This window comes from Hemicordylus capensis, chromosome 5 (assembly GCF_027244095.1).
Source record: "Hemicordylus capensis ecotype Gifberg chromosome 5, rHemCap1.1.pri, whole genome shotgun sequence".
In the NCBI taxonomy this organism is placed as follows: Eukaryota; Metazoa; Chordata; class Lepidosauria; order Squamata; family Cordylidae; genus Hemicordylus; species Hemicordylus capensis.
Window position 1 is genome coordinate 15798798 of NC_069661.1, and position 25284 is coordinate 15824081.

At 41.0% G+C, this 25284-nt stretch overlaps 1 protein-coding gene across 3 annotated transcripts in view; it reads left to right on the forward strand.

Moving 5' to 3' along the window:
- BMP2K (BMP2 inducible kinase) overlaps positions 1 to 25284 on the forward strand; it is a 75229-nt gene that overhangs the window by 16876 nt on the left and 33069 nt on the right. For all 3 annotated transcript variants that reach the window (XM_053252063.1, XM_053252065.1, XM_053252064.1), the window contains exons 2-12: positions 5252 to 5370; positions 6318 to 6423; positions 10113 to 10255; positions 10955 to 11076; positions 12987 to 13068; positions 15560 to 15692; positions 16239 to 16342; positions 17195 to 17274; positions 18931 to 19088; positions 21846 to 22018; positions 24296 to 24391. In XM_053252063.1, the coding sequence (XP_053108038.1) occupies positions 5252 to 5370; positions 6318 to 6423; positions 10113 to 10255; positions 10955 to 11076; positions 12987 to 13068; positions 15560 to 15692; positions 16239 to 16342; positions 17195 to 17274; positions 18931 to 19088; positions 21846 to 22018; positions 24296 to 24391 (1316 nt within the window). The remainder of the gene's footprint in view (positions 1 to 5251; positions 5371 to 6317; positions 6424 to 10112; positions 10256 to 10954; positions 11077 to 12986; positions 13069 to 15559; positions 15693 to 16238; positions 16343 to 17194; positions 17275 to 18930; positions 19089 to 21845; positions 22019 to 24295; positions 24392 to 25284) is intronic.

Here is a 25284-nt window from a genome sequence, read left to right on the forward strand (position 1 = left end):
TGTATATATTAATGCAAAACCGTATTCCTGGTTTCAAATATGTGCTTAAATAATCATATACTTAACCCATATTTCCTTATCTGAACTTGTGAGGAATCACTCAAGGAGTTCTACCACAATTTCATTCATTTTCATTTCATAATCGACTTGAGCATTGCTTGCTCTAAGACTAGTGCAAGTTTTCTAGATATGAACATTCTGTTAAAGGATGGTCATGTCCAAACCTCATTATACAAGAAACATTAGTGCTGATTATCAGTGTAAAACTAAAATATAGGAAGCCTTTTGAAATGGCAGTACTTTCTAAGCAAACATAACTTGTTATAAATGTAAAAGCTGCATTACAGGTGGCAGAGGAACCTTTGTTAAGCAGATGCTCAATGTATTTTACAGCCTGATCTTATGTATGCTTACTCACAAGCCCCACTGAGTTTAGAAGAGTTTTCTCACAGATAAGTATTCATAGGATTGCAAGCTTGGGAGATTATCTTGAGGAGTTTGTGGATGGGAATAGAAGAAAGTAAAAAAACAAACAAAACCAGCAGACACCAGCCCCACGCCCTTTGAGCAGAGTTCTCCCTTCCCCCCCCTCCGCCCTTTGAGCAGAGTTCTGTTCAATTTTTGTTAGCATTTTTGGGTCATTCTGAGAATCCTATATAATAAAAGGCTTCAGCGTGATCCCGTGCGCCTGTGTCTTTTTCGGCAGTTCTGAGCATGCGCGGAGCGCATGCTTAGAACTGCCGAAAAAGATACGGCCGCCCAGACATGGGCGGCCATGTTGTCCAAGATTAGGGGACGGGAAGAAACGGCAGCGGCGGAAGAGCCCTGCCTTTAAAATTAATGGGGGGGGGGGCGGGAGGGAAGAAACGGCAGTGGCGGAAGAGCCTTGCCTTTAAAATTAATGTCGGAGGACGGAAGGATGAGAAGAGGGGAACGGGGAGGGAAGAAACGGCAGCGGTGGAAAAGCCCTGCCTTTAAAAGTTAATGTCTAAGACCCAAGTATGCACTAATCACAATCCGCCCCCCGCCCGCCCAAACACCCATTAGCCAACACACACACAAAGAAAACAAGTGCTAACACACTACACTCCCCCCCCCCCCAAAACCAAACAAAAACCAGGAAAAAGTCCCCTCCCCCTACCAGTCAAGGGCGGGGGAAAAAGAAACGTTAATTACGTATGCGTAAAAAACAAAAAAACCTAGCACCCGTTATTATAACGGGCTGAAAAATACTAGTGCTAAATGAATGAGCTTGCATGTCAAAAATCTAGCTTCATCATGTATTCTTAATAATTAAAAAATCCAGACACAGCTTTTTAAAATACATGGGCTGAGAGCAGTGTTTCCTCTAACAGAGATACCCAGATGTTAAGAACATAAGAACAGCCCTGCTAGATCAGGCCCAAGGCCCAACTTGTCCAGCAGGCTGTTGCACAATGGCCCACAGGAAGGAGTTGATGGCATGTTCTCTCTCCTGCTGTTACTTCCCTGCAACTGGTACTTAGAGGCATCCTGCCTCTGAGACTGGAGGTGTCCTCTAGCCCTCTGACTAGTAGTCATGGAGGAGAGGTTTATCAACAAAGTTATCCAAACCCCTCTTAAAGCCGTCCAAGTTGTTGGCTGTCACTACCTCTTGTGGCAGAGAATTCCACAAGTTGGTTATACGTTGTGTGAAAAAGTACTTCTGTTGGTCCTAAATTTTCTGGCAATCAATTTCATGGAATGACCCCTGGTTCTAGTGTTATGTGAGAGGGAGAAGAATTTCTCTATCCACTTTCTCCACACCATGCATGATTTTCTAGACCTCTATCATGTCTCCCTGCAGTCATCTTTTTTCTAAACTATATAACCCCAGGTGGTGTAGCCTTGCCTTATAAAGAAGGTGCTCTAGGTCCCTGATCATCTTGGTTGCTCTCTTCTGCACCTCTTCCATTTCTACAATGCCCTTCTTTAGATGTGGTGCCCAGAATTGTACGCAGTACTACCAGTGTGGCCACACCATAGTTTTGTATAAGGGCATTATAATACAAGCAGTTTTATTTTCAATCCCCTTCCTAATGATCCCTAGCATGGAATTGGCCTTTCTCACAGCTGCCACACATTGAGTTGACATTTTCAATGAGCTGACCACCACGACCCCAAGATCCCTCTCCTGGTCAGTCACTGACAGCTCAGATCCCATCAACATATACTTGAAGTTGGGGTTTTATGTCCCAATGTGCATCACTTTACACTTGCTGACACTGAAGCACATTTGCCATTTTGTCGCCCACTCACCCAGTTTGGAGAGATCCTTTCGGAGCTGCTCACAATCTGTTTTGGAGTTCACTACCCTAAAGAGTTTGGTATCATCTGCAAATTTGGCCACCTCACTGCTTACCCCTACTTCTAGATCATTTATGAATAAATTAAAAAGCACCGGTCCCAATCCCCCCACCTCTTACTTCCCTCCATTGTGAAAACTCTCCATGTATACCTATCCTTCAACCAGTTAGCAATCCACACATGTACTTGTCCCCTTATCCCATGACTGCTAAGTTTCCTCAGGAGTCTTTGATGAGGAACTTTGTTGAAAGCTTTTTGGAAGTCCAGGTATACTATGTCAACTGGATCACCTTGATCCACACGCTTGTTGACACTCTCAAAGAACTCCAAAAGTTTTGTGAGGCAAGATTTACCTTTGCAGAAGTAATGCTGGTTCTCCCCCAGCAGGGCCTGTTGTTCTATGTGCTTTACAATTTCATCCTTGAGAATGCTTTCCATCCATTTGCCTGGAACAGACATTAAGCTAACCGGCCTGTTACTTCCTGGATCGCCCTTGGATCCCTTTTTGAAAATTGGTGTTATATTTGCAACTTTTCAGTCCTCGGGTACAGAGCTTGATTGTAGGGTAAGTTATATATTTTAGCAAGGAGGTTGCCAATTTCACATTTGAGTTCTTTGAGGGCTCTTGGATGGATGCCATTTGGCCCTGGCAATTTGCTAGTTTTCAGTTTTTCCAGACAGTTTAGAACATTATCTCTCGTCATTTCCTTTTGACTTAGTTCTTTAGCCTCTGTCCCTGAAAAGCCTGGTTCAGTAGCAGCTATATGCTCAATATTCTCTGCCATGAAGACAGATGCAAAGAACTCATTGAGCTTCTCTGCAACCTCCATAGCCTTCTTAATAAACCTTTTCACTCTCTAATTTCTAACGGTCCAACTGCCTCCCTGGTAGGTTTCCTGCATCTGATGTATGGAAAGAAGTTTTTGTGATTTCCCCTTGATGCTTTTAGCTAAATGTTCATCAAACTCTCTTTTCGCCTCCCTTATTGCCACCTTGCATTTCTTTTGCCAGAGTTGTGTTCCTTTCTGTTCTGTTGTTGCCAGAGTTTGTGTTCCTTTATGATCTGATGTTGTTGATTACAACTCCCAGAATCCCCAAGAAAAAGCCATGATAGCTGGGGATTCTGGGAGCTGTAATCAACATCTGGTAATCCCTATTAGAGGGAACACTGAGAGTTTGAAAAAATTGCACCTGAGCACACATGCCATGATATAGTTCCTGAGGTGCCGCAGGTTACCTGCTTTTTGAAACACTTGCCCATTCCTCACTTTTGTAGTAAAATTTATTGTAGGGTATTAAAATACAGGCCTTCTTCATTGCTTCCCCGAGGCTTTGGAACACACTTCCTGCTGAAATGAGAGCCTCCCCATCTCTTACAACTTTTAAAAGGGCAGTCAAGACTCACCTAGGCTTTTAATTAGATACTGTTTTAATTGTGTTTTAATAGTTTTAACTTTTAATTTTAATTTTTGAAATGTGTTAATCTTTTATTTGATGTTTTTATTGTTTTATAAACCACCCAGAGAACTTACATTTTGGGCAGTATAGAAATGTATAAAATAAAATTAATTATTAATAATAATAATAATAATAATAATAATAATAATAATAATAAAATAAGCACCTTGCTAACTAAAATCCATACTCTTTAAAATCACACATTCTGGGCTTTCACCAGAAAATGTGAATATATAATATTTTAGCTTTTAATAACATTTGCAAAGTGATCTCCTCCCCTTTTAAATACCAACCTTAAAAGCTAGGAAGGAAAAAAGCTTAAAAGTGAAAAAAGAGTTCAGTGATCTACAGTAGATAAAGGTTGAGTTTGATGAAATCAATTTCTTTTCTGAAAATGCATATAATATTGTAGTGTATCATGGTGGTATTGAACTTCACAACTGGCTAATACTTTAGAAAAAAGTTAGCTACCAAGGCCAGGCAAAATTTGTGAACTCTGACTTGTAGTGAGAACTCCCCCCCCCACCCGCCCCCAAGCAAAACATTAACTCTTAAAAACTCATTGTCAACTTGAATGGTACATTACAAATATTATGCACACATGAGTATTTCATATTGAAGGGATTGAGACAACTTAGTTGCCTACAGCCCAAAGTGATACATAGTACTGAAACAGAGGATAAGACAATAACATTCAAAATTTGGCAGGTTGCATTCAAAATCATTTGTTGGAATGAGAATTTGAAACTTGCTGTGTTTGGGTGTGAGGGGGCAGGGTATTGACTCGGGTTTTGAATAAGTTTCCCCATTTTATATTAAGCTCAACTGTATTCATATTAAATGCTTGCAAAATCACTGCTTGTGCACAATTTATGCTTTTGAGCCATCTTGGAGTGTCTACATCCATGCAGCATTTGCCCATGTTTCTTTTTAATGTTTGGTAATTCTCAAGAGTCCACAAAATTTGTTTTGGCTTATGGGAGATGCTGGTGGTAAACTCTTGTATTCTACCAAAGACAACCACAGGGCTCTGTGGTCGCCAGGAGTCGACACTGACTCGACGGCACACTTTAATTTATTTTAGTAGCCAGCTATAACCACTCGCTCCTCAAGAGTTCTGTGTGCTGGGTAAGGAAGAATAGGGTCTAGTTTGCTTTTGTGTGGGATTTTTAAGAGTTCCAAAGGATATTCTTTCTGGGCTCAATTCTCCTCTTTATGTAATGTTAGCACTCCCACCCCCCCCACCCCGATAAATTCATAGGCGGGGAGGAAGGTAGGTATGGAATGTTTTACTTAAAGGTTTTTTGAGTTCCCACTTGTTAGACATGTTAAATAAGAAAATTAAGAATATAATTATTAAATTCATTAAAAATAATAGTTTTAATGAACTTTTAAAAACCCAGTAAAACACAAGTTAGGATGAACTAGTTAACAGATCCAATAATCTTGAATTTCCATATTCTTTCAGGTGGCTTTTCCACAGTGCTCCTTGTGCGCACACATGGTGGAGTTCGATGTGCATTGAAACGAATGTATGTTAATAATGTGCCTGACCTAAATATCTGCAAGAGAGAAATAACAATAATGGTAAGCAAAACAATTTTAGTGTGAACATATTTTTTATACAAATCATGCATTGTGATGTAAATGTTTGGAAGAGTTTGTCATCACTTGGGTTACTTTTAAAAGAACACAGATGTGTTAGGGGATACAGATGTGCAGTGCAGATGTAATCCTGGTTCTGTGCAGTGTCCCCAAGCCTTAGGCTTGCTAGCTTTCTTTTCTCTTTTTCATGTGCAAGAAAGGTTTCTACTTCCAGTCCTGGCTTAATTCAAGCAGGGTTTGCCATGATGTTTGAACTCAGCAGTTCCTGACTCATTCTAACCAGAGTTTGAAAACACACAGCCAGGCTTTGCCCAGTTCAGACATCATCACAAATCCTGGCTTGTGTTAAACAAAGTTTGGAAGAAGAAATCTTCCCCCTTGTTTGAACCTGAAGGCTTGGGGATGTTGCATGGAGCCAGGATTAAACAATGGTCTGTGTGATGTATGAACTGGGCCTTTCTGTCTCTACTTCCCTGTTCCTCAGTTTTCTTTTTAAAAAGAAAATGTTGCAGTGCTACTAGTACAGTCCACCTTTGTTTGGCCTCTGATCCACTCTTATTGGCCCAAACCTATTAGCTGAAAATCAGTTGGGGTTTGACAAATCAATTCATGGAGACTAAAGGTTGTGTTCAAAGGTTTTTGCCTCTAGAGGAAAGGAACCTTTGGATATAACCTTACGTCATTACTATTTAGTGAAGATAATGAGAAGCATATGTTTAGGCACTTCTGCAAATGGCATGCATAATATTGTTGGTTATGTCATTGCTGTTTTTCTGTTGTACACTTTTTCTTTAGTTTAATAAAGAAATGTACAGTTCAACCCTCTGCATGTTTACTCGGAATCAAGCCCCACTATTAAGTGGGGCTTACTCCAGAGTAATTGTACATAGAATCCTAGTTTTTCTTTACTCTTGTGTTTCCTTTTTCAGAAAGAATTGTCTGGGCACAAGAACATTGTAGGGTATTTGGATTGTGCTGTTAATTCTGTAAGTGATAATGTGTGGGAGGTGCTCATCTTAATGGAATACTGTCGTGGTAAGTAAAATTCTCTTTGAATATAAAGAAAGCTGATATACATGTTTGTTTGTTTTTTGCAACAGTATATTAGACATATCTATACCAGTCCTGCAAATAAGTTCCAGGACAGGGTGCTATCTGCTGCTTGCTTTACTTCTCATAACTCCTGCAGTTCACCACCTTTGCTCCCAGAAGAGAAGGGAGAAAAAGAGGATGGGTAGCAATTGCTTGTTTTATGTATTACATTATTCCACTTATGAGCACTCTGCTGTGTTGCTGTAGCACTGAACTAATGGCTGTTATTTAAGCTGCATGAAGCCTCCAGAATACAAGACTGCATTATGGAGACTGTAGATAGTGCTGATTCCTCCATCTCCAGTATTCTTTCCTGCTCTTACAATGGGTATTCCAGTGGTTTTCCCATCCAACAGCCCGATCAGGTTCACACCTGCTTTGCTTCAGCAGTGCTGCAGCCTTGGATACTCTCAGACCACTAATGAACATTCTGTCCTAAAGTTAATGAGTTACTTCCTGTTAATGCTATAAGAGATAATGAGGACTTTGTAAGAGAACAGATCATTGCAAATATGGACTACACTTTAGTCTTAGCTTTGGTATTTTAACTAAAAATGGACTACATTTTAATTTGCTCTCTTTATAAAATGAGCACATAGTTCTTGGCTGCTTCTGAAATGCTGAGGACTTTTTGTCCAGCATAAAACTCCAATGCATTTATCTATCATGCTTGTCTGGTGATCTCTGAATTAATCTGTTTTAAACCTTTGCAAAATTACCTGTGGACAACTGTTTCTTTGCTGCACTGAGACATAGATTTCCTGCTAAATTGGCCAGTTGTCTGTTTTTATCAAAATGCCTATACATTTTAACGGCATTAGGAAATGACATTTTTTTTTTGCTGAAATGAAAAAGTTAAAAGCACTTAACCATAGGCTGAATAAATTCCCAACTTTAGGGCTCCTAGACCTTTAGAAACAGGAATTCCTATAGGTGCAGCATATCCTGAATTGTGCTCTATGGATTTGAAAATTTGTCTTCCAGAAGTCCCTCTTTAATGCAGTTATTAAAGATGTAGGAGCTAGGTATGTGCACGAATAACTTCAGTGCTGGTGGGGGTAGTATTTTAAGGGCGGGGGAGGGGGTACTCGCCCCTCCCGCCGCATTTCCCCCACCGGCGCTCTGTTACCTTTAAGCCCCTTGGGGCGGCAGTGTTCCTCCCTGCTGCCCCATTTCCCCCGTCGGCCGGAAGTAGTGAGCACGTGTGTGCCACACGTGCATGGCAGATGGGTACACGCACGCAACAGGCGCACGCGCGCTCGCTACTTCCAGCCACTTCTGGCCGACAGGGGAAACGGGGCGGCAGGGAGGAACTCTGCCGCCCCGAGGGGTTGAAAGATAACAGCGCCGGCAGGGGAAATGTGGCCGGAGGGGTGAGTACACCCTCCTTCACCCTTAAAGTTCTACCCCCGCCAGCGCCGAACGCCCCCATGCCGAAATGTTTCGGAGGCTTTTATAATGGCAGGAGCCCCAGTGTTGAAATTTTAGCCTGCCATGGTTTAGTGCTATAAGAAATTGTAAATTAGTTTTGTTTCTAAAATGAGTAAGGTGTAACACTCTCAGTTGATACTTTTGATAAAAACAGTATGTTGTTGCTATAGAATCTATAGATGGGCTGCTTGGCATTCTCTGCTATGGAATTGTTGGTGTTTAAAAGTTTATAACTTTTTAAAATATGGAATGTATCTTTGATTTTAAAATCTGAAATGACGTGTGAATGAAGGTTGCCTTTTGATCCTAATGTATATACAGTACAGGTGAAACTCGGAAAATCTGAATATCATGCAAAAGTCCATTAATTTCAGTAATGCAAATTAAAAGGTGAAACTGATATATGAGACAGATGCATTACATGCAAAGCGAGATAAGCCAAGCCTTAATTTGTTATAATTGTGATGATCATGGTGTACAGCTCATGAAAACCCCAAATCCACAATCCCAGAAAATTAGAATATTACATGGAACCAAGAAGACAAGGTTTGAAGAATAGAACAATATCGGACCTCTGAAAAGTATACAGTGTACTGTGCTTGATTGGCCAGCAAACTCGCCTGACCTGACCCCATAGAGAATCTATGGGGCATTGCCAAGAGAAGGATGAGAGACATGAGACCAAACAATGCAGAATTGCTGAAGGCCGCTAATGAAGCATCCTGGTCTTCCATAATACCTCATCAGTGCCGCAGGCTGATAGCATCCATGCCACGCCTCATTGAGGCAGTAATTGCTACAAAAGGGGCCCAAACCAAGTACTGAATACATATGCATGCTTATACTTTTCAGAGGTCCGATATTGTTCTATTCTTTAATCCTTGTCTTCTTGGTTCCATGTAATATTTTAATTTTCTGAGATTGTGGATTTGGGGTTTTCATGAGCTGTACTCCATGATCATCACAATTATAACAAATTAAGGCTTGACTTATCTCGCTTTGCATGTAATGTGTCTGTCTCATATGTCAGTTTCACCTTTTAATTTGCATTACTGAAATTAATGGACTCTTGCACGATATTCTAATTTTCCGAGTTTCACCTGTACTTCGATGTATTCTGCTAACTTCACTCAGTTTTGGTTATGCAGTGCTTGGTACTGTTAGTGGTGTAGATAGATGACTGGAGAAACTAAGTTGCTGAACTAAGGCTTGAAAATAAAAATGCCTTGGAAAAGAAAATGTCTTGTTCCTTATTCTTCTTGGTTTGGAGGATTGGCAGAAGTATAAATAGTGCTGTAGACTGAGGAACAATTCCTTATGATTTTTTTTCAGGGGGAGGAAAAGGGAAAAGTATAGGAAAGGAAAATTCCACACATGGGTGATTACGTGGGGGCATAGACTGCTGGGTGATCTCATAATCTTACTTTCCTTAAGGAATATAAGAGGTTAAACTGTAGGTAATTTGCAAATCTATACCCGACCATTTTTTCAACGAGAATACAAACCTGCCTGTGGGTCAGAAGTGCATGTTGTAAACATGAGTTGACCTTTATTTTACCTCCTGCCCAATATCCTGAAGCAGTTTATACCTTTTCATTGATTTCTCAGTCAAGCTGCTATAAAAATGCAGTCAAGTCGTAGGTTGACATTGACTAGATGTGGCATATATGCTACATTGTTTGCCTGGAGCAGCACATGGAGGAAGCGATAGTAGTGGCTTTGATGTTATTAAGTTGGTGTGTGCAGGAGCCCTAAATAGTGTTAAGCAAGCCACTTTATATAGGATTGCTAGGTCTTCTGAGGTTCAGATTCTGAGATGCATGGTGCTGGAGCACGGAGCTAAGGACTGTGCCTAGTAGATCAGGAAGTGAAACCTAGTAGAATGGGCAATGGCCTATGAAAAAATGACTTGAAAAAATGTAAAGGTTTCTTTTCCAATGTGCAGCTAGGTCATCAGGATTGAAATAGTAGGGGTGTTTGTGTGTGGAGTTTAGTAAAATAGTAGGCACTTGGAGAATAGTTGCAGAATCAGAAACATATTGCATCAAACTCTGAACTAATCTTTTAAAATTAGCACTCTTCGTTGGTCAGAATTGCTTTTTAAAAGAAGTTTGCATAGCTTATGTTTCTAGGCTTTCAAAACTGTTTCACAGTGTTTTATCTTTAAAGCATTATTGTAATTGCAACCTTTCTTTTTGTAGCGGGGCAAGTAGTGAATCAGATGAATCAGAGATTGCAGACAGGCTTTACTGAGCCAGAAGTGTTAAGAATATTTTGTGATGCCTGTGAATCTGTGGCTAGGTTGCATCAGTGCAAAACACCCATTGTTCACCGAGATTTAAAGGTACAAACTTGGAGTAGTTGTAATACTTGCTATTCTTGATGATCAGCAGAAATATGTGGTAAATTAACATAAATAAAATCTCCTTTGGTCCCTGTTTTGTTCATAAATGTGGTAATGCAGATAATGAATTTAACTACAGATATCATTCTCCTTTTAAAACTTTCACCAACTTGCAGCTGCAGTGTTTGGAACAGCCATTTATTTGGTGATGAGATGGCTTTCTCCAAAAGTTGAAGTTCAATTGCCAAGTTATTGTTCATGCTTTATAAATACTTTTGCTTTAAATAGACTTTAGAATTAGCAAACTATATAATGTTAAGAAGATTCTCTACAACTCTTACAAGTACTTTATTTTTCTTCTTGGTTTGGGAGTGGAAGAAGGGGTTAAAATTTTTGCCTGTGCTGCCTGCAGAATGGTATAAACTACTGCAGGAGAAGGAGTGCTTAGGGCTCAATTTTGGGGTTATGTATAGGCCCATAATGCCCACCCTGTGCCTCTCAAAAATATGTCCACGAGATCCCTCAGTCCTCAGGGGTATATTTTTGGGGAGCACAGAGGGCTTCAGAGGGGAGGGGAGATTGCTGAGCATCATGCCCCCCTTCCCGTGATAGAAACCCATATTGCATTGACTTAGTGTGTGTCTAGGTATTGTCCATTGTCTTCATTTTGTGTATCTAATTGTTGCCTTTCTTTCTAAGGTTGAGAACCTTTTGTTAAGTGACAGTGGGAACTATGTCCTTTGTGACTTTGGCAGTGCCACTAATAAATTCCTTAATCCTCAGAAAGATGGAGTTAATGTAGTTGAAGACGAAATTAAAAAGTAAGTTACACTTTTAAAGTTGGTTATTTAACATCAGTATTCTGATAGTTCTTGAATTATCTGTATTAATACAAGTTTCAAAGTCTGGTTCTACCATATACAGAAAATATTAAGAGAAATAATGGGAAGTGTAGGGAATTAAAGCTCTTTGTCTCAGAGCTCTTTGTCTCAGAGCTAGCTCAAGTGAGGGAAAAGAAATGCTGAGTCATCCCTGGTGAGCTGCCTGGGTGGGCTTCTCCTAAAACCTTTCTATGTTCCTGGTAGATTTAAAATGCTGCCACTAAGCACCCTAAAACTTGCAGAGAACCGGACCAGAGGATTGGGTCCTTTAATCCAAGGTCCCTCTGTAACTGGGTATTGGGCAAATAAAAAAATCTTCTCCCCCCTTGCTAATAGGCAAGAATAAAACCAATTGTTCTCCCAGACCTGCTGCCTGTACATGAAGTTAAATTGTTAATTTGGCCAAGCTCTCATTGAGATGTGTTTGTAGCAGAGAAAAGCCTCCACTTCCTTCTGCTTGGTCAATAAACCACCCTTGGAGGCTTGAAAAAGGTAAAGAACAAAGGGAAAGAGAACTTTAATTCAAAAGACTACAAAAATAGGTTGTCTTAAGCTTCAGTTTTAGGTTGCATTTAAGAATGCTTAAATGGTTACAGAGTCCTTTTCAGTTACTACATACTGGTTCTGTCTGGAGGCTTTTGGTTGGTTAGATAAACCTAAAAATACTTAGTTGGTTACAAGAATACTTCAACAGCATCCCAAATGATACTGGGGTGGCATGCAGTAAAATCTTAGTTACTTAGTTGCAAAGAAGAGATATTTAGGAAAATGCAAAGGACACCGCAAGCAAAACAAATCCCCGGCGCACAGTCTTACTAAACAAACTGTTCCCTATGCTGGGTCCCCTTTTTCCTTGAACTGACCAAACTCCTGATGAGACTCAAGCCTCCTGCAGATCTATCTTCCAAAGGCTGCAGTCATCCTGCTGCAGCAAACTCCATTGCCATGTGTTCTCTTTCTCCTCCAGCACAGAACTTCCTTTCATGTTCCCAGAATTTCCAGCAGCAGCTCTCTAGGTCCTCCACCCCCCGCCCACTTGTGGACTAATTGGGTGATCTCTGTAGGTCACCACCTGTCAGTCAAGACAAAGGTTCACTTCTAGTTAACTCTAGAGGGAGGGGAGAGTGGTCACTACAATACAATTAAGGTGTATTTTTTCTTGTGGACAGACTTCTGCATCTGAATAGCAGGTGGCTCACAATGTTCAACTTTGGTAAATATGTGGAAATAGTATTTGTAATTAGGATAAGTTGATGTCTTACCCAGTATGTTTGTGATATGGGCCCAGTCCAAGAATAAAGATGACTAGTTCAATCCTTACTTCTTAACACCATCCAAAGAATCCACTTAATCATAGTAGAGTATGTACAACTTAGTGTTCTGTTATGGATATGTCATAAATTTCCAGCTTCCTGATTCAGATTACAATTTCCAAAGATTAAAAATATTACTAATGCAAGTTAAGTTATTCAGTTCACAAGGTTCCTTTTTGTTAGCCTCTTCATAGCCGCTATTGTTTTTTATTGTTTAAAAAGAGAGCCGTCTAATTCTGAAAGCTGCAAAAACCCTTTGTTGAAAATTATTCCTAAAAGATTGAGAAATGGGGCGTGTAGGTAGAAAAGCCTAACTTTTTACAATTCAAGGGTCATTGTTTCAGAATAAGAGTAAAATGGAGCTTTTCTACACAAAATGAAGATGCACAAAATAACAGAATGTGTGTGTCTTTTGCTTAGGCTCTTGTCCTAACTCTCATTGCCTCCAAGTTAGAGTGTTTATGGGTAGTCAAAACAAGTTAGTCATTTGTATGTTTTGACTGGAATAAAGATTAAATTAAAATTATGTATTCCTAGGTATACTACATTATCATATAGAGCTCCTGAAATGATCAATCTTTATGGAGGGAAACCAATTACAACCAAGGCAGATATCTGGGTAAGCAAAATCTTATGATGGGAGAATTAATGGTTAAAGAATTACTATATGAGGAAAAATGTAGTTATTTATAAGGACTTTATTTCCCAACCATGAAATTGCTGGTATACATTAATGTATGTAACACTTTCTTCAGGCAAATATTGTAAGCTATAGATCATTTAGTAACAAAAAATTCATTTTCATTTATTCACTCAATTGGTTGTTATTGAAACAAAAAAAACCCATGTTCCTCAGAGATCAAATGAAGACCTACAAAATAAATTGGTACCTTATGTATTTTGCAATTGGTTCCTCAAACTTATCCCTTATATTTTTGCTATTACTCTTTTTCTTTGATGCTGGCTAAAAAGATAACAGCATAAAATGATAAAATAAAAAAATAAGAATAAAGAAAAAAACGATCAAGAAAAATCCTAATCACTTACACAAGAGAATTATATATCAATTAAAAAAATCCCTCCTAAATATAATACCCTTAAAGCACAAACAGTTCATTAAAATCTGATCAAATTTCTGAAAGCTGCTCCTCTTTACCATTTCATTTGGAGGAAAAACCCAGTTCAAATGTAGTCAGGGAACACACATCAGTTATCCAAAGCTGCAAGTCAGGAGTACATTTGTCCTTCTAATGTTGCATAATAATCATTTTAGCAACCCCCTGTGCTCAAAGAACCCACAGTTCTTGATGTAGAGAGAAATTTCAAATACTACAGATGCAATACTAAAGATCATGAACATCCAACAATGATCGCTGTAAAGCAGGCTTGCTCTACCCCCACTCCCCTGGCTGTTTTTGGACTACAACTTGCATAACCCCCAGCCACAGTGGCCAGTAGTCAGGGATTATGGGAGTTGTAGGCCAACATCTGCAGAAGGGCCAAAGTTGAGCAGTACTGCTGTAAAGTCAAATCGACCAATTTGTGAATTTCAAACCAAAATGGAACCATGACAGGACCAACCCATATATGTAAGTTTCCCACATCTAAATTACGCCTCCAACTAGTAGTTTTTGACTGGTCCTAATAAACATTTTCCGAGGTGTCCAATATTTACAAAATAAGTTTTTTCTGTATTAACCTCATTTTAAGATCAAAGGAAGCACGTTTCATTGCCTTCAAGGCAACCCACCTTTGATTTGGAAGAATTGGGTATTTGAGTTCATTATTCCAAAGGTCTCAAATTTAACTAGTATCAGTCTTGCCTATATCTTTGTTTTTGATAGGGAAAAGTTAAAGGACTTCGAATATCTTATAAATGCTCCAAATTGAAAAGCAAGGATCCTTGCAAAAGCAGCAATTGCATCAGGACCAAAAAGTTGTGTTAAGCTGAATAAACTGCCAGTTTGTGTTCTGAGATCGATCAAACTTGTTTTTCAAAATCTCAAAGGATTTGAAAGCTGTATCTGAGGAAATAAACTGGTCCAGCAAAATAACATTATGAGAAGCCCAGTTTGCCCCCCCCCAACCAATTTATGAGCAATTTCTAGGCTAGGATTCTCTCATAAGCTTTTCATGCCAAAAAGGATTAAAACTGTCTGCAACCTAGAACTCTCCATTCATGTCCTGCAGCAATAAGCACAGGTAATGATAGTGATTCACGAACATATAGAAAGCCTAGTACCTGCTAAGATTTCAGTGGGGAGAAAAAAATGTCAAGCTGTAGCCAAAGCTACATCCCAAAATTGAAGATTAAAAATATGCTCAATGATAAACTTGGAAGTGGAAAGATAATGATATAAGATGATGATGATGATGATAATAGTATGTAGAACGTGTTAGGGCACAATCAAGACCTTTGCTGCTTAGGATAGAAGCTGCTATATCTTGCTTCTGCCAACCTTTTACTTCTGATGCTGCATTGATATCTGTTGATGCCTGACACAGCTTCTTACTAATTGGTGGATTTGTGTTAATGTGTGCTTGAGTGTAGATGAGGCATCTGTAGGGAGGTCTATCACAGGCTACAGTAGGATTATGGTATGATAGTCTTATGCTTACACAAACCTGATTATGGGTCTCTAGGCAGATATGCACAGTACCTGCACCCATCAAGATGGTCCAGCCTTTTGTTAATGGTTGGATAATTAATGATTTTCCTTTCTCCTGTCTTGATGGAAATGCAACACAATCAGTTTTTGGGGGGTGGGATGGGGTTTGTAAATCATGGGCAGCATCCTGAATAGTTCTGTTCATGCACGCAGGGGAGTGATTTTTGCTGAGCCCCTTGTATCCTCCCCCCAAATCCCAGAGCTGGTTAGGGTTGGGGGAACCTCTGAGAGTAGACTTTTGGGGAATGCAGCAGGGCAAGAGTTGTTCAGTAGGCTTTGAAACCACTTCTCTTAATTAGTTTCACTATCACAGGTTTCAGGCTATCATCCTGCCATAGTTCTACAGCTGAGAAGGTCAAATTCTATAGCTGAGAAGCTCAAATTCTACTCGTACAGACTTGCTGTTGGTATTTCTCTTAACACTCCTGTTTCACTCCTTAGGCCCTTGGCTGTTTGCTGTATAAGCTTTGTTTCTTCACACTTCCCTTTGGTGAGAGTCAAGTTGCCATTTGTGATGGAAGCTTTACCATTCCAGATAATTCCCGCTACTCCCATGGTACACACTGTTTGATAAGTAAGTATCTAGACAATTCTCAAACTAAGTTTTCCATGAAAATGTTCATACGGGTGGACCTCCCTATACACAGACCCGACATCTGCGGTTTCGCGTATATGTGGTTGGGTAATTAACACCCAACTTTGGCATAGGTGGTGGTGGTGGGGCTGCAGAAAAGGGGTTAATTCCGCATATCTGCGGGTTGGGGGTGGCTGGAAATGACCTCGGAGGTAATTTCTGGTCGTCATTTGGTGGAAGAGAGCCATTTTGTGGTTCATTTGTTTAAACAAACAACCAACAAAAGCAATTTTTTGGCAGAATATTAGGTGCTTGTTGTGGGGGGAGGGGGGCATCATTGGAGTTCCGAAGGCCTTCAGAGCATGGTAGGGCATTTTATTTGGCCTGTTTTCATTTTATGTAATTTCTAAAAAGTAGTACAACTTTAAGTAAAGGTAAAGTGTACTGTTGAGTTGGTGTTGACTCCTAGCAACCACAGAGCCCTGTGGTTGTCTTTGGTAGGATATTTCCCTTTTGTTAGAAACTTTAATCTATTGTAATTGACAGGATACATGCTTGAACCAGACCAAGAACGGAGGCCTGATATCTTTCAAGTATCCTACTTTGCCTTTAGACTTGCCAAAAAGGACTGTCCGATATCAAACATTAATGTAAGTAGACTTGTATTTTAAAATGAGAATTTGTTTAACTGGCTTTAAATGGGTCCAGAAGCTACAAATAATATTGATAATGATTAGCTTGTTAAAACCCAGTCATCTTGTCTTCCTTGATAATTACTAAATTTGTATGAAATAATCTTATTTCATGGACTTGTTGAATAATGGTCAAGTTCATGTTTATTCAGGTGGCATGGTGCAAATGTTAAGAACATGATAAGAATGGAACAATGTGGTTACTGCAGTAATCCAGATAATTCTGTGACCAGCTCTGAACATTTGAGCAGAGCTCTTGACTGAGTTTTGTCAAAACTGCTCCTTGACACATTCCCTTGACAGAAAGCCAGCAGGAAGGGACTGTAGCTCAATGACAGAACTCATGCTTTCCAAGATCCCAGGATCAATCTCTGGGATTTCCAGGAAAGGCTGGGGACAGCTCTGTGAGGAACTACAGTCCCGCCTGTGTGCCTTCCTGGCCTCCCCCGTGCAGGTACTGGTTCAGATACAAAAGATCCCACCACGCGGTGCATTGAGCAACTACTCTCTGGTGCTGATCGCACTGGGAGTATTGAGGACAACAACGCGTATGAGGCATCCAAATTTCCTCCAACTGCACAGGCCTACTGTACACTCCCTTGTTGGAAAACCGTGCCCATGTAAGTTTTGTCATTTGGACTGATATGTTCCCAGTAGGACTGTAGTTGCATGAAACCAGAATCATTTGTCATCAGCAATAAATAAAATAAATATATCAAGAGTTTATGAAATTCTCACCTTTGATGTGTGGTTTTTTTTTTTTTTTAACACAAAAAACCTTAATACATTTTGGTCACTTGTTTTCCCAAGAATTCTCCTCTCCCTTCAACTCTTCCTGAACCCTTGACAGCTAGTGAGGCTGCTGCTAAGAAAAGCCAAATAAAAGCTAGGTGAGTACAGTATAGTCATTGCTTGATAATTTTATGCACTTTTACATAATAATACTAAAGTGTATTATTAATTAAGCTTTTTCATATGGTATTACATATCAAGAGGGTCAGTTTTTCTATTTAATTGTATAATAAGGCTCATGTATTTGTACCCAGCTCCTTAATTGGCATTGACTTCTAAATTTCAAATTTGGGACTATTTTTCATGTTAAAATGAAGAGGAGATTGAGTGGTGCATGCACCCTCTTTTCACTTTGTAAAGTGCAAAGCATGATAGCCCAGCTGCCTCTTTTTCACATAATATGCAAGTCAAGTGACAGAGGATGCACAAATCAACTATTGCTTGTAAAGTGTGAAGCTGCTCTTACACAGGGCTAACATTCTCTGGGAAATATTGCTCTGCATTAAGGAGATGTTGGGAAACGTTAGGAATGCATTCCTCATGTTTCATAGGAATGCTCACTGAGCTACGTGAGAACTATGTTCCAGTGGTAGTGCTATTACTCAATCATGTAAATGACTTGATGGTGATAGTTTGCAGACATTCATCTATTCTGACTCTAGGGAATTGTGAGTGCAGCAATTGCTGCTATGAAAACTCAGCTACCCAAAATAGATTGGCACGTTGGGTTCCTCATAGGCGACTCCAACACTGAATGTGGGCATTTCCCGCAAGAGTAATGATCAGATGTAGCTGTGCTGTTTCGTTTACTATTAATGAATGTGGATGAGGCAGTGTGTGAAAGTTGCTTAATGTGAAGAACTCAAATATAGCTGCTCTTGTAGTAATTACAAGAGTAAAGTGTGTCTTAAGATGGAATATCACCTTTGGGCATACTTATAAATGTTTCATGGAGTAGAGGGGGATACAGCTTTCAGTTAGGGAAAAATAGAGATAGAAGAGCCACATTTTGAGACCCACTAAACCAACCATAGATGAATGAAAGTATTCACAGGTCTGGAACTAGAATAGAAATCTGCTTTTTCAGATACATTATGTATTAATTTCTGTTGTAGGTAACTCATTGTATCAGGCAGTGTTTGTCTTGATGTAGGTATGAAAGAGTAATTCAGGAGCCCTATAAAATCAAATGCTTGAGGCTCCTGAATCTTTAAAAAACAGTGAGCGATTCATTTGTTGGATTGCCTTTGTGAGAAACTGTCTAGCAATATTACCACTGCACTGAATGCACATCTGTGTGTTCAGTAAATTTACTGCACACAGTGTGTCAAATAGTATGTTAAGGGTGCAACTTGATTAAACAGTGGGAGATCTGTTGTTGGATCTTCTGAGGCTAAATGCAGCTGTTGGACCCTCCACAATTCAGGTTGGGGCAATAGCACTGGGGAGTGGGGTGTTAAACGTTTCTTTCTGTACAGTTTTCCTGAGGTGAATGCTCTCCAACTCAGAATGGATCTTTTGCCATTTGGTCTGGCCCTAAAATGCTAATCGTTCTTGCAAAGAGAAATGTTGCACAAGCCCCTCCCCCCAGCCCCCCCCGCCGGTGAAATCTGTGAATATAGAGAACACAACTTCTAAAGAGAAAAAAGGTGTATTTTACAAATGACATTCCTGGAAGACGTGCTCGCTGCTTTACTGTACCCTGCATTTTACAAGTATATTCACAGAAATGTATCAAAACTCTTCCGCTTTAGAATAACAGATGCCATTGGACCAACAGAAACCTCAATAGCACCACGACAAAGACCAAAGGCCAATACAAGCACTACCACTTCTAGTGTACTAACAATTCAGAGCTCAGCAACACCAGTCAAAGTGCCAGTCCTTGGTGATTTTAACAATGGACAAAAAGGTAACTACTCAAACCAATGGAATGGAATGATGAAGCTTCCCTCTTTAACGCTGAGTAAAACACAATTGTTTTTTATATTTTATTTTAAAATTAGAGAATGTCTTTGAAGACTGACAACTGTGGATGCCCAGGAATAAAAATGAAACTGAAAAAATGGAGTATAGCAGGGATTAGTAATCTTGATCTAAATGCTCTTAACAGGATGAGAGTTGCATTATAGTGTCCACTCTGAATTGTGCTCACACATCATTGTGGAAAACTTAATGTATCATCTAGTGACCAACAGTTGCACCTTCCAGGAGCCATAATCGCTCTCAAAAAGGATCATGGGAATAGATATGCCACCTCAAAAAAGAAAAAAGGAAACATCCCCATAGAAGATAAATTAAATTAGCTAGGCTGTATGCAGAGCATCTGCACCTCCGCCGGCCCACTTCTCCCCCTCCACCCCCTGCGGTTTCACCTCCTGCCACCGCCTGCAGCTGGCCCGGCCCACTACTGCTTCCTGTTGCTCCTGGCGGCTGGCTGGCCCGCCACCACCTGTTCACGCTCCTGCCTGCTCCTGCTGGCCAGCCACCCACTGGTGGGAGCAGCCCACTCCCCCCACCCGCCCGCAGTTTCTGGCTGGCGGGCAGGCTGTCTGGAAAGCCAGCCTGCCACTTCCCGCCAGCTCACTAATTCCCAGTGGCCGGGCTGGCCTGTCACTGTCTGCTCCCGGCAGCTGGCCTGTCACTGTCTGCTCCCGGCAGCTGGCCTGCCGTGTCCGCATCCCTATCTTCTCCCCTGTCTCATCACTAATCAGCAGCTGCTCACAAACTCTCGCGAGAGCTGCCACACATGGGATTAGCGACGGGTATGCCTAGGAGAAATATATATAGAGAAGTTAGTGGTGCTGTTAGTGGTGCTGTTGTCCTTCACACTTTGGATGTCTGTGCCTGCGTAGGCAGGACCTCTGAGCCTTCTAGAGCTGTAAACTATAAGCATTTTGGCAATAGCCCTGCCCCCTTGGTGACACACTCATAGCCCCTCAATGATTACCTCCCTCAGTCTTCCGGCCGCCATGATAGTGAGTTCAGGAGACCTTCTGCCTCATTTCATGTGAGGAGAGCTGTCCACTACCACCACCAAACAAACCTCCCCGCCCTTTCTCTTTAATTTAGTTTTTCATTTATTCTATCTGTCCTCTCATTTTTCAGCCATTCTCATTTTATGTCTTTGTTTAACTCCCCCCTTCCCCACCCTCAAGGTTTTCTCTTCAGAGATCCTGTGGCAGTATGTGGCTGCTAGAGTCTCTTTTAAGAACTGCCTTACTTGCTCTGTTAAACTCTCCATTTCAGACAGGCACAAGGAGTGCTTTGCGTGCCCTGGAGACCCACTGAACTAACTTCTGTGCTGTTTGTCAGGGTTTTACTAGATGGGCCCGATGCAAATGCACTTCCCGCCTGTGCTTTGCTGTGGGAGAGGGCCTTACGTGCTACATTGGCCCTACAAGCCACTCACACTAGCCAGCTCTCCCAGCAGCACTGTACCAGCTCTGGTATGCTGTGCTCTCAGGAATCCAAGCAGCCGACACAGAATGAGTCACAGGCAGCGCCGGTACCGAAGACGGGCCCTGCACTCCTTCTCATAAAAGGGCAGGCGCTGCTAACACCAAAGGCTTCCTCCTCGGGGCTTAAGCCTGCTAAACAAGGGAAGCCTTGTTTGCAAGCTGAGGTGAAGAAGCAACATAAGAGTAAGCATCTCAGGGTTTGAGGAGGGAGAGGAATTTTTACTTGCCTGGACCTTGCTAGAGAGCCTTCTCAAAATATTATGCTTATAACAGCCACAGACCACATTATGAATATTTGTGGGTAGAACCCAGGGTTGCGGTACATCACCATGGGCACAGTTATTGGGGACCTGAAAAGGGCCAGGCTTACCACTACAGTAGTAGCCCAAGGTGTCATAGGTCCAAATCCAGCTGGGAGGAGAGCTAGTCTTGTGGCAGCAGGCATGAGTTGTTCCCTTTGCTGGGCGGTTCCACCCTGGTTTGACCACTAACAAAGTCAGGTTGCTTACCTGTAACCATAGCTCTTGTAGTGGTCCATTGTCCTTCACACAGCCTTCCTCCCCGCTGTAGCGATCATCTGTTATGTATGATCGTCGCGGTCAGGGACTCGAGGCAATCTGAGGGGCTATAGGTGTCACCAAGGGGGTGGGGCTACTTCCAAAAAGCTTATAGCTTACAGTTCTAGAAGGTTCCAAGATCCTGTCTACACAGGCGCAGACATCCAAAGTGTGAAGGACAATGACCACAACAAGAACTACTTTTACAGGTAAGCAACCTCACTTTCTACAGTGTATAAGAATAAGCATTTCATTTAACTTATATAATTATTGAAGCATAATGTTAGACATGTCTTATTGTACACTAAATTCTTTCTGATGCCACCTTTATGGTCTATCTACAACTCTAACAGTTAAAGTGCCAGGAACATTGGTGTCTTGCTACATCAGCTTGAAGGTTAACCCCTGAACTACAGTGGAAACTCAGCTCCAACCCCAAGAAACAGACCCTTCAGAGTTAGGAGGGGTTCCCGCATGGTTTAACTAAAGAAAATGTCTTGCAAAATGTGTATATGGAGAAATGGAGCACAAACATGTATTTCTTTTACTAGATGCATCTTGTAATGGGAGTTACATGTGAGTTATTAGTAAGATTTGTGCTTAAACTTTTAAAATGCATTAAGCAGATAATACATTTTGAAAATATCCTAGGAGCCTCAAAACCTGGAAATAGTCAAGACAGTGTGTTGTCCCACGGATCTAATCAGACTCCACAGCAAAATAGAGTATTGCAACAACTACAACAAGGTGACTGGAGACTACAGCAGTTGCATCATTTGCAGCAGCAGCAGCAAGAGTTGCTTCAGGATGCATATATGCAGCAGGTACCAATGTATTTTAGCTATGTAGTTTTTAATTTGCCACTTCTGTTATCAATACAATGTATAAATTGGTTTCCTTGTTTCCTAGAATAATGTAAATGGTATTACATTCAATAGTACAAAGTGTAAAATCTTTCTTTTGGGGTCAGGATTAGGTACTTGCCATTATCAAAGCAAGAAAATGATTAGGATTATGATTGGTCACAAGATAATTGAGCTGTCAATTCAAAAGGGGCTTAAACAAATTCATGGCTATCAGTGGCTACTAGTCTGATGGCTATAGGCCACCTCCAGCCTCGGAGGCAAGCTGCCTCTAAATACCAGTTGTTAGGGAGCAGCAGCAGGAGAGAGGACATGCCTCAGAGGCATCTGGTGGGCTACTGTGTGGAACAAGATGCTGGACTAGATAGGCCTTGGACCTGATCCAGCAGGGCTGTTCTTATGTTCAAAATGAGGCCAGGATACAAAGAAATGTGAATTAGTTCTATATATCCAGGGAGTGCGGAACTTGTGCTTCTTGAATAGCAGCCTCTCATGCTGTATAGCAGATCACTTTTTATGTTTCAAAAGGTAATTGTGCACTGCTTTTCAAAAAAGAAAACATTAAAAAGCCATTGTTCACAAGATTTGGGAGAAAATATTCAAAGGATATATCATTTTCTACAATAGAGCTGTGTGTGTTTTCCACTTGTGTCTGGAAGGTGTTCCCGACCCTGGGAAAAACCAACCAACCCGTGGAACTTGCGTCCATGGGTCGGGGATGGCAGTAGTGGCACCTTTGAAACCCCCACAGTGTGGTGGGGATGGCTGCAGAGGCGGCCGCAGTGGTGGGGATGGCGGTGGAGGCAGCAGCATTGACACCTTCTCTCTCCCAAATGACCGTGCTGACTGGTCTGCAGCCCATTTCTCTGAGCGCAGCGGTGGTTTTTAAAGGTACCACTGCTGCCTCCGGGAACCTAACCGCCCAATTCCCTTTGCCCCAGTGGATCGATATTAGCGGATTCTGTATCCGCAATTGTAGAGTGGATCAGAATCCCCATGAATATTGAGGTTTTCCTGTATGGAGGTATTTGACTTCGTTTATTTTTGGTTCACGTTAAGTTGTCTGGCACAATTCGCTCAGCAAGTATATTTCTTTGGTGAATGAGTTCACTTCGTTGCATGCTTTCCTGACTTATGCACAAGGTGGGGAATGCTATAGGCCCATGACAGGATGGCTCTGCTCTCTTTGGGGATGAGGGAGAAGAGAGAGAAGGGGAAGCTGCCTTCTTGAATCTTTCAGTTGAAGATGATTAATTAAAAACCTTAATATTTTGGGGTGTTTTTTTTAGCACACTTATATACTACCAAACACAAGCATCTCATGGCAGTTACAGATTAAAAACTATAAACAATAAAATCAAGAGTTAAAATAGATGAATTTTAAATTTGGTTATAAATTTAAATTAAAAGTCTCACTGAATGGGTGGGTCTTCAATGCTCTTCTAAAGGCTGTCAGAAATGGTACAGCTCTAACTTTGACAGGCAGTGTCTGGGGCAGTTACAGGAAAAGGTACTTCAGAGTCACCACCAGATGAGCCAGTGGTAACAGCAGTTGAATCTCCTCCTGTGATCTTAATTGGCAGTGAGGTTCATGATGGTGTCCTCCTTAAATACCCTGGGCCCAAGCCATTTAGGGTTTTATAGGTAATAACCAGCATTTAGGTTTCTGGGCAAAATACATCCAGCAGCCAGTGTAGTTCTTTTAAAACAGGAGTAATATAGTATCTTTGGGTTACCCTAGACACCAACCCAGCTATAGATTTTGCACCAGTTGTAGTTTCCGGATTATGTACCAAAGCAGTCCAATGTACAGTGCATTGAAATAGAAGTCTGGAAGTTATCAGCATGTGCACCACTGCTTTAATGTCACTTACTTCCAGAAAAAGGACACGGCATATCAACTGAAGCTGGTAAAAAGCACTCTTGGCCACTGCCTCAACTTGAGTTATTGGAGAGATGTTTGGATCCAGGAGAACTCCTGAACTGTGCACTTCTTTCTTGGGGAGGGCCACCCCATTGAGAACAGGCAGATCTATTCCAGCTTCTGGATTAGTTTCCAATAATGAGCACCTCTGTCTTATTTGGATTCAGCTTCAGTTTATCATCCCTCCTCTAGCCCATTACCACTTGTAAACAGGCATTTAGGGAAGTTATGTTGATGATGTAGCAAGGATAACTTTGAGTAATTTCACTGGATTAGAGAGTATTTGTGATCTAGATCTGTTTTTCTAAATGCAGTATCAACAAGCAATGCAGCAGCATATGATACAACAGCAGCTTTTAATGCAGTCTGTGTACCAGCAGCAACCTCCCCCATCCCCATATCCTGCCATGGTAAGTACTTTTGAATAAATAATTATTCTGTTTAATTTGGTGTTTAATAATTAGGATGACTGTACAGTTAAGGATAACTAGCCATTTTAATACTTTTTTATGGTAACTGTGTTTGCTACAACAAAGAGATGGAAAACAGAATTTACAGTGCTGTGTAAATACAATGGGACCTGTATGTGCAAACATGTTTGCCGTTACTGGATTCTCATCTTGAAGGAGTTGGCCATTTTATACCTCCCCTATTACATGTTGGTAATGCATGTAATTTCTATACAGCATTTTGGTTTATAAAATGATAGGCATCTCCCCCCAAAGTATGGCAAATATCATGCATTTTTCCTAAAGAAGCAATGGAACTGGATTGCGATCTGTTGCATTAATAGGAATGGGTTCTGCACCTGTGCAGGGACCACACGGGTAGACTGACTAGCTCCTTGTGATGCTTACTCTGCCCTGCACATGCTCGGTGCTTCCGTTTAAATCAGCAGTTGGGGGTGCCATTTCCTCAGTTGTTGTTTGACCGCCAAAGCGTCAACACCTTGTTGCTAGCTGCTCGGATTATTTAGAAACAAACAGAAAATGAAATACTAATATTTTGGACTTTATTGACTATAGGACTATTTTGAGACCATTCTTTGCTTAACACATTGGATTGGTTAAACGGACTTTCTTTTTGCTGCCACAGGGTGCTTGTCAGCTATGATGACATCAGCTTTTGCATCCCTTACATGGAAGTCCACCATGCAGTATGCAAGTACTCAGGGTCTCCTGCAGCACAACATTCAAGGACTGCAAAGTCAAAGAGAACTTACATTCTTGTGGTTTTCTGCATTCAGCACTGCCTAATCTACCAGATGATCATTCATTCATTCATTCGATTTCTATACCGCCCT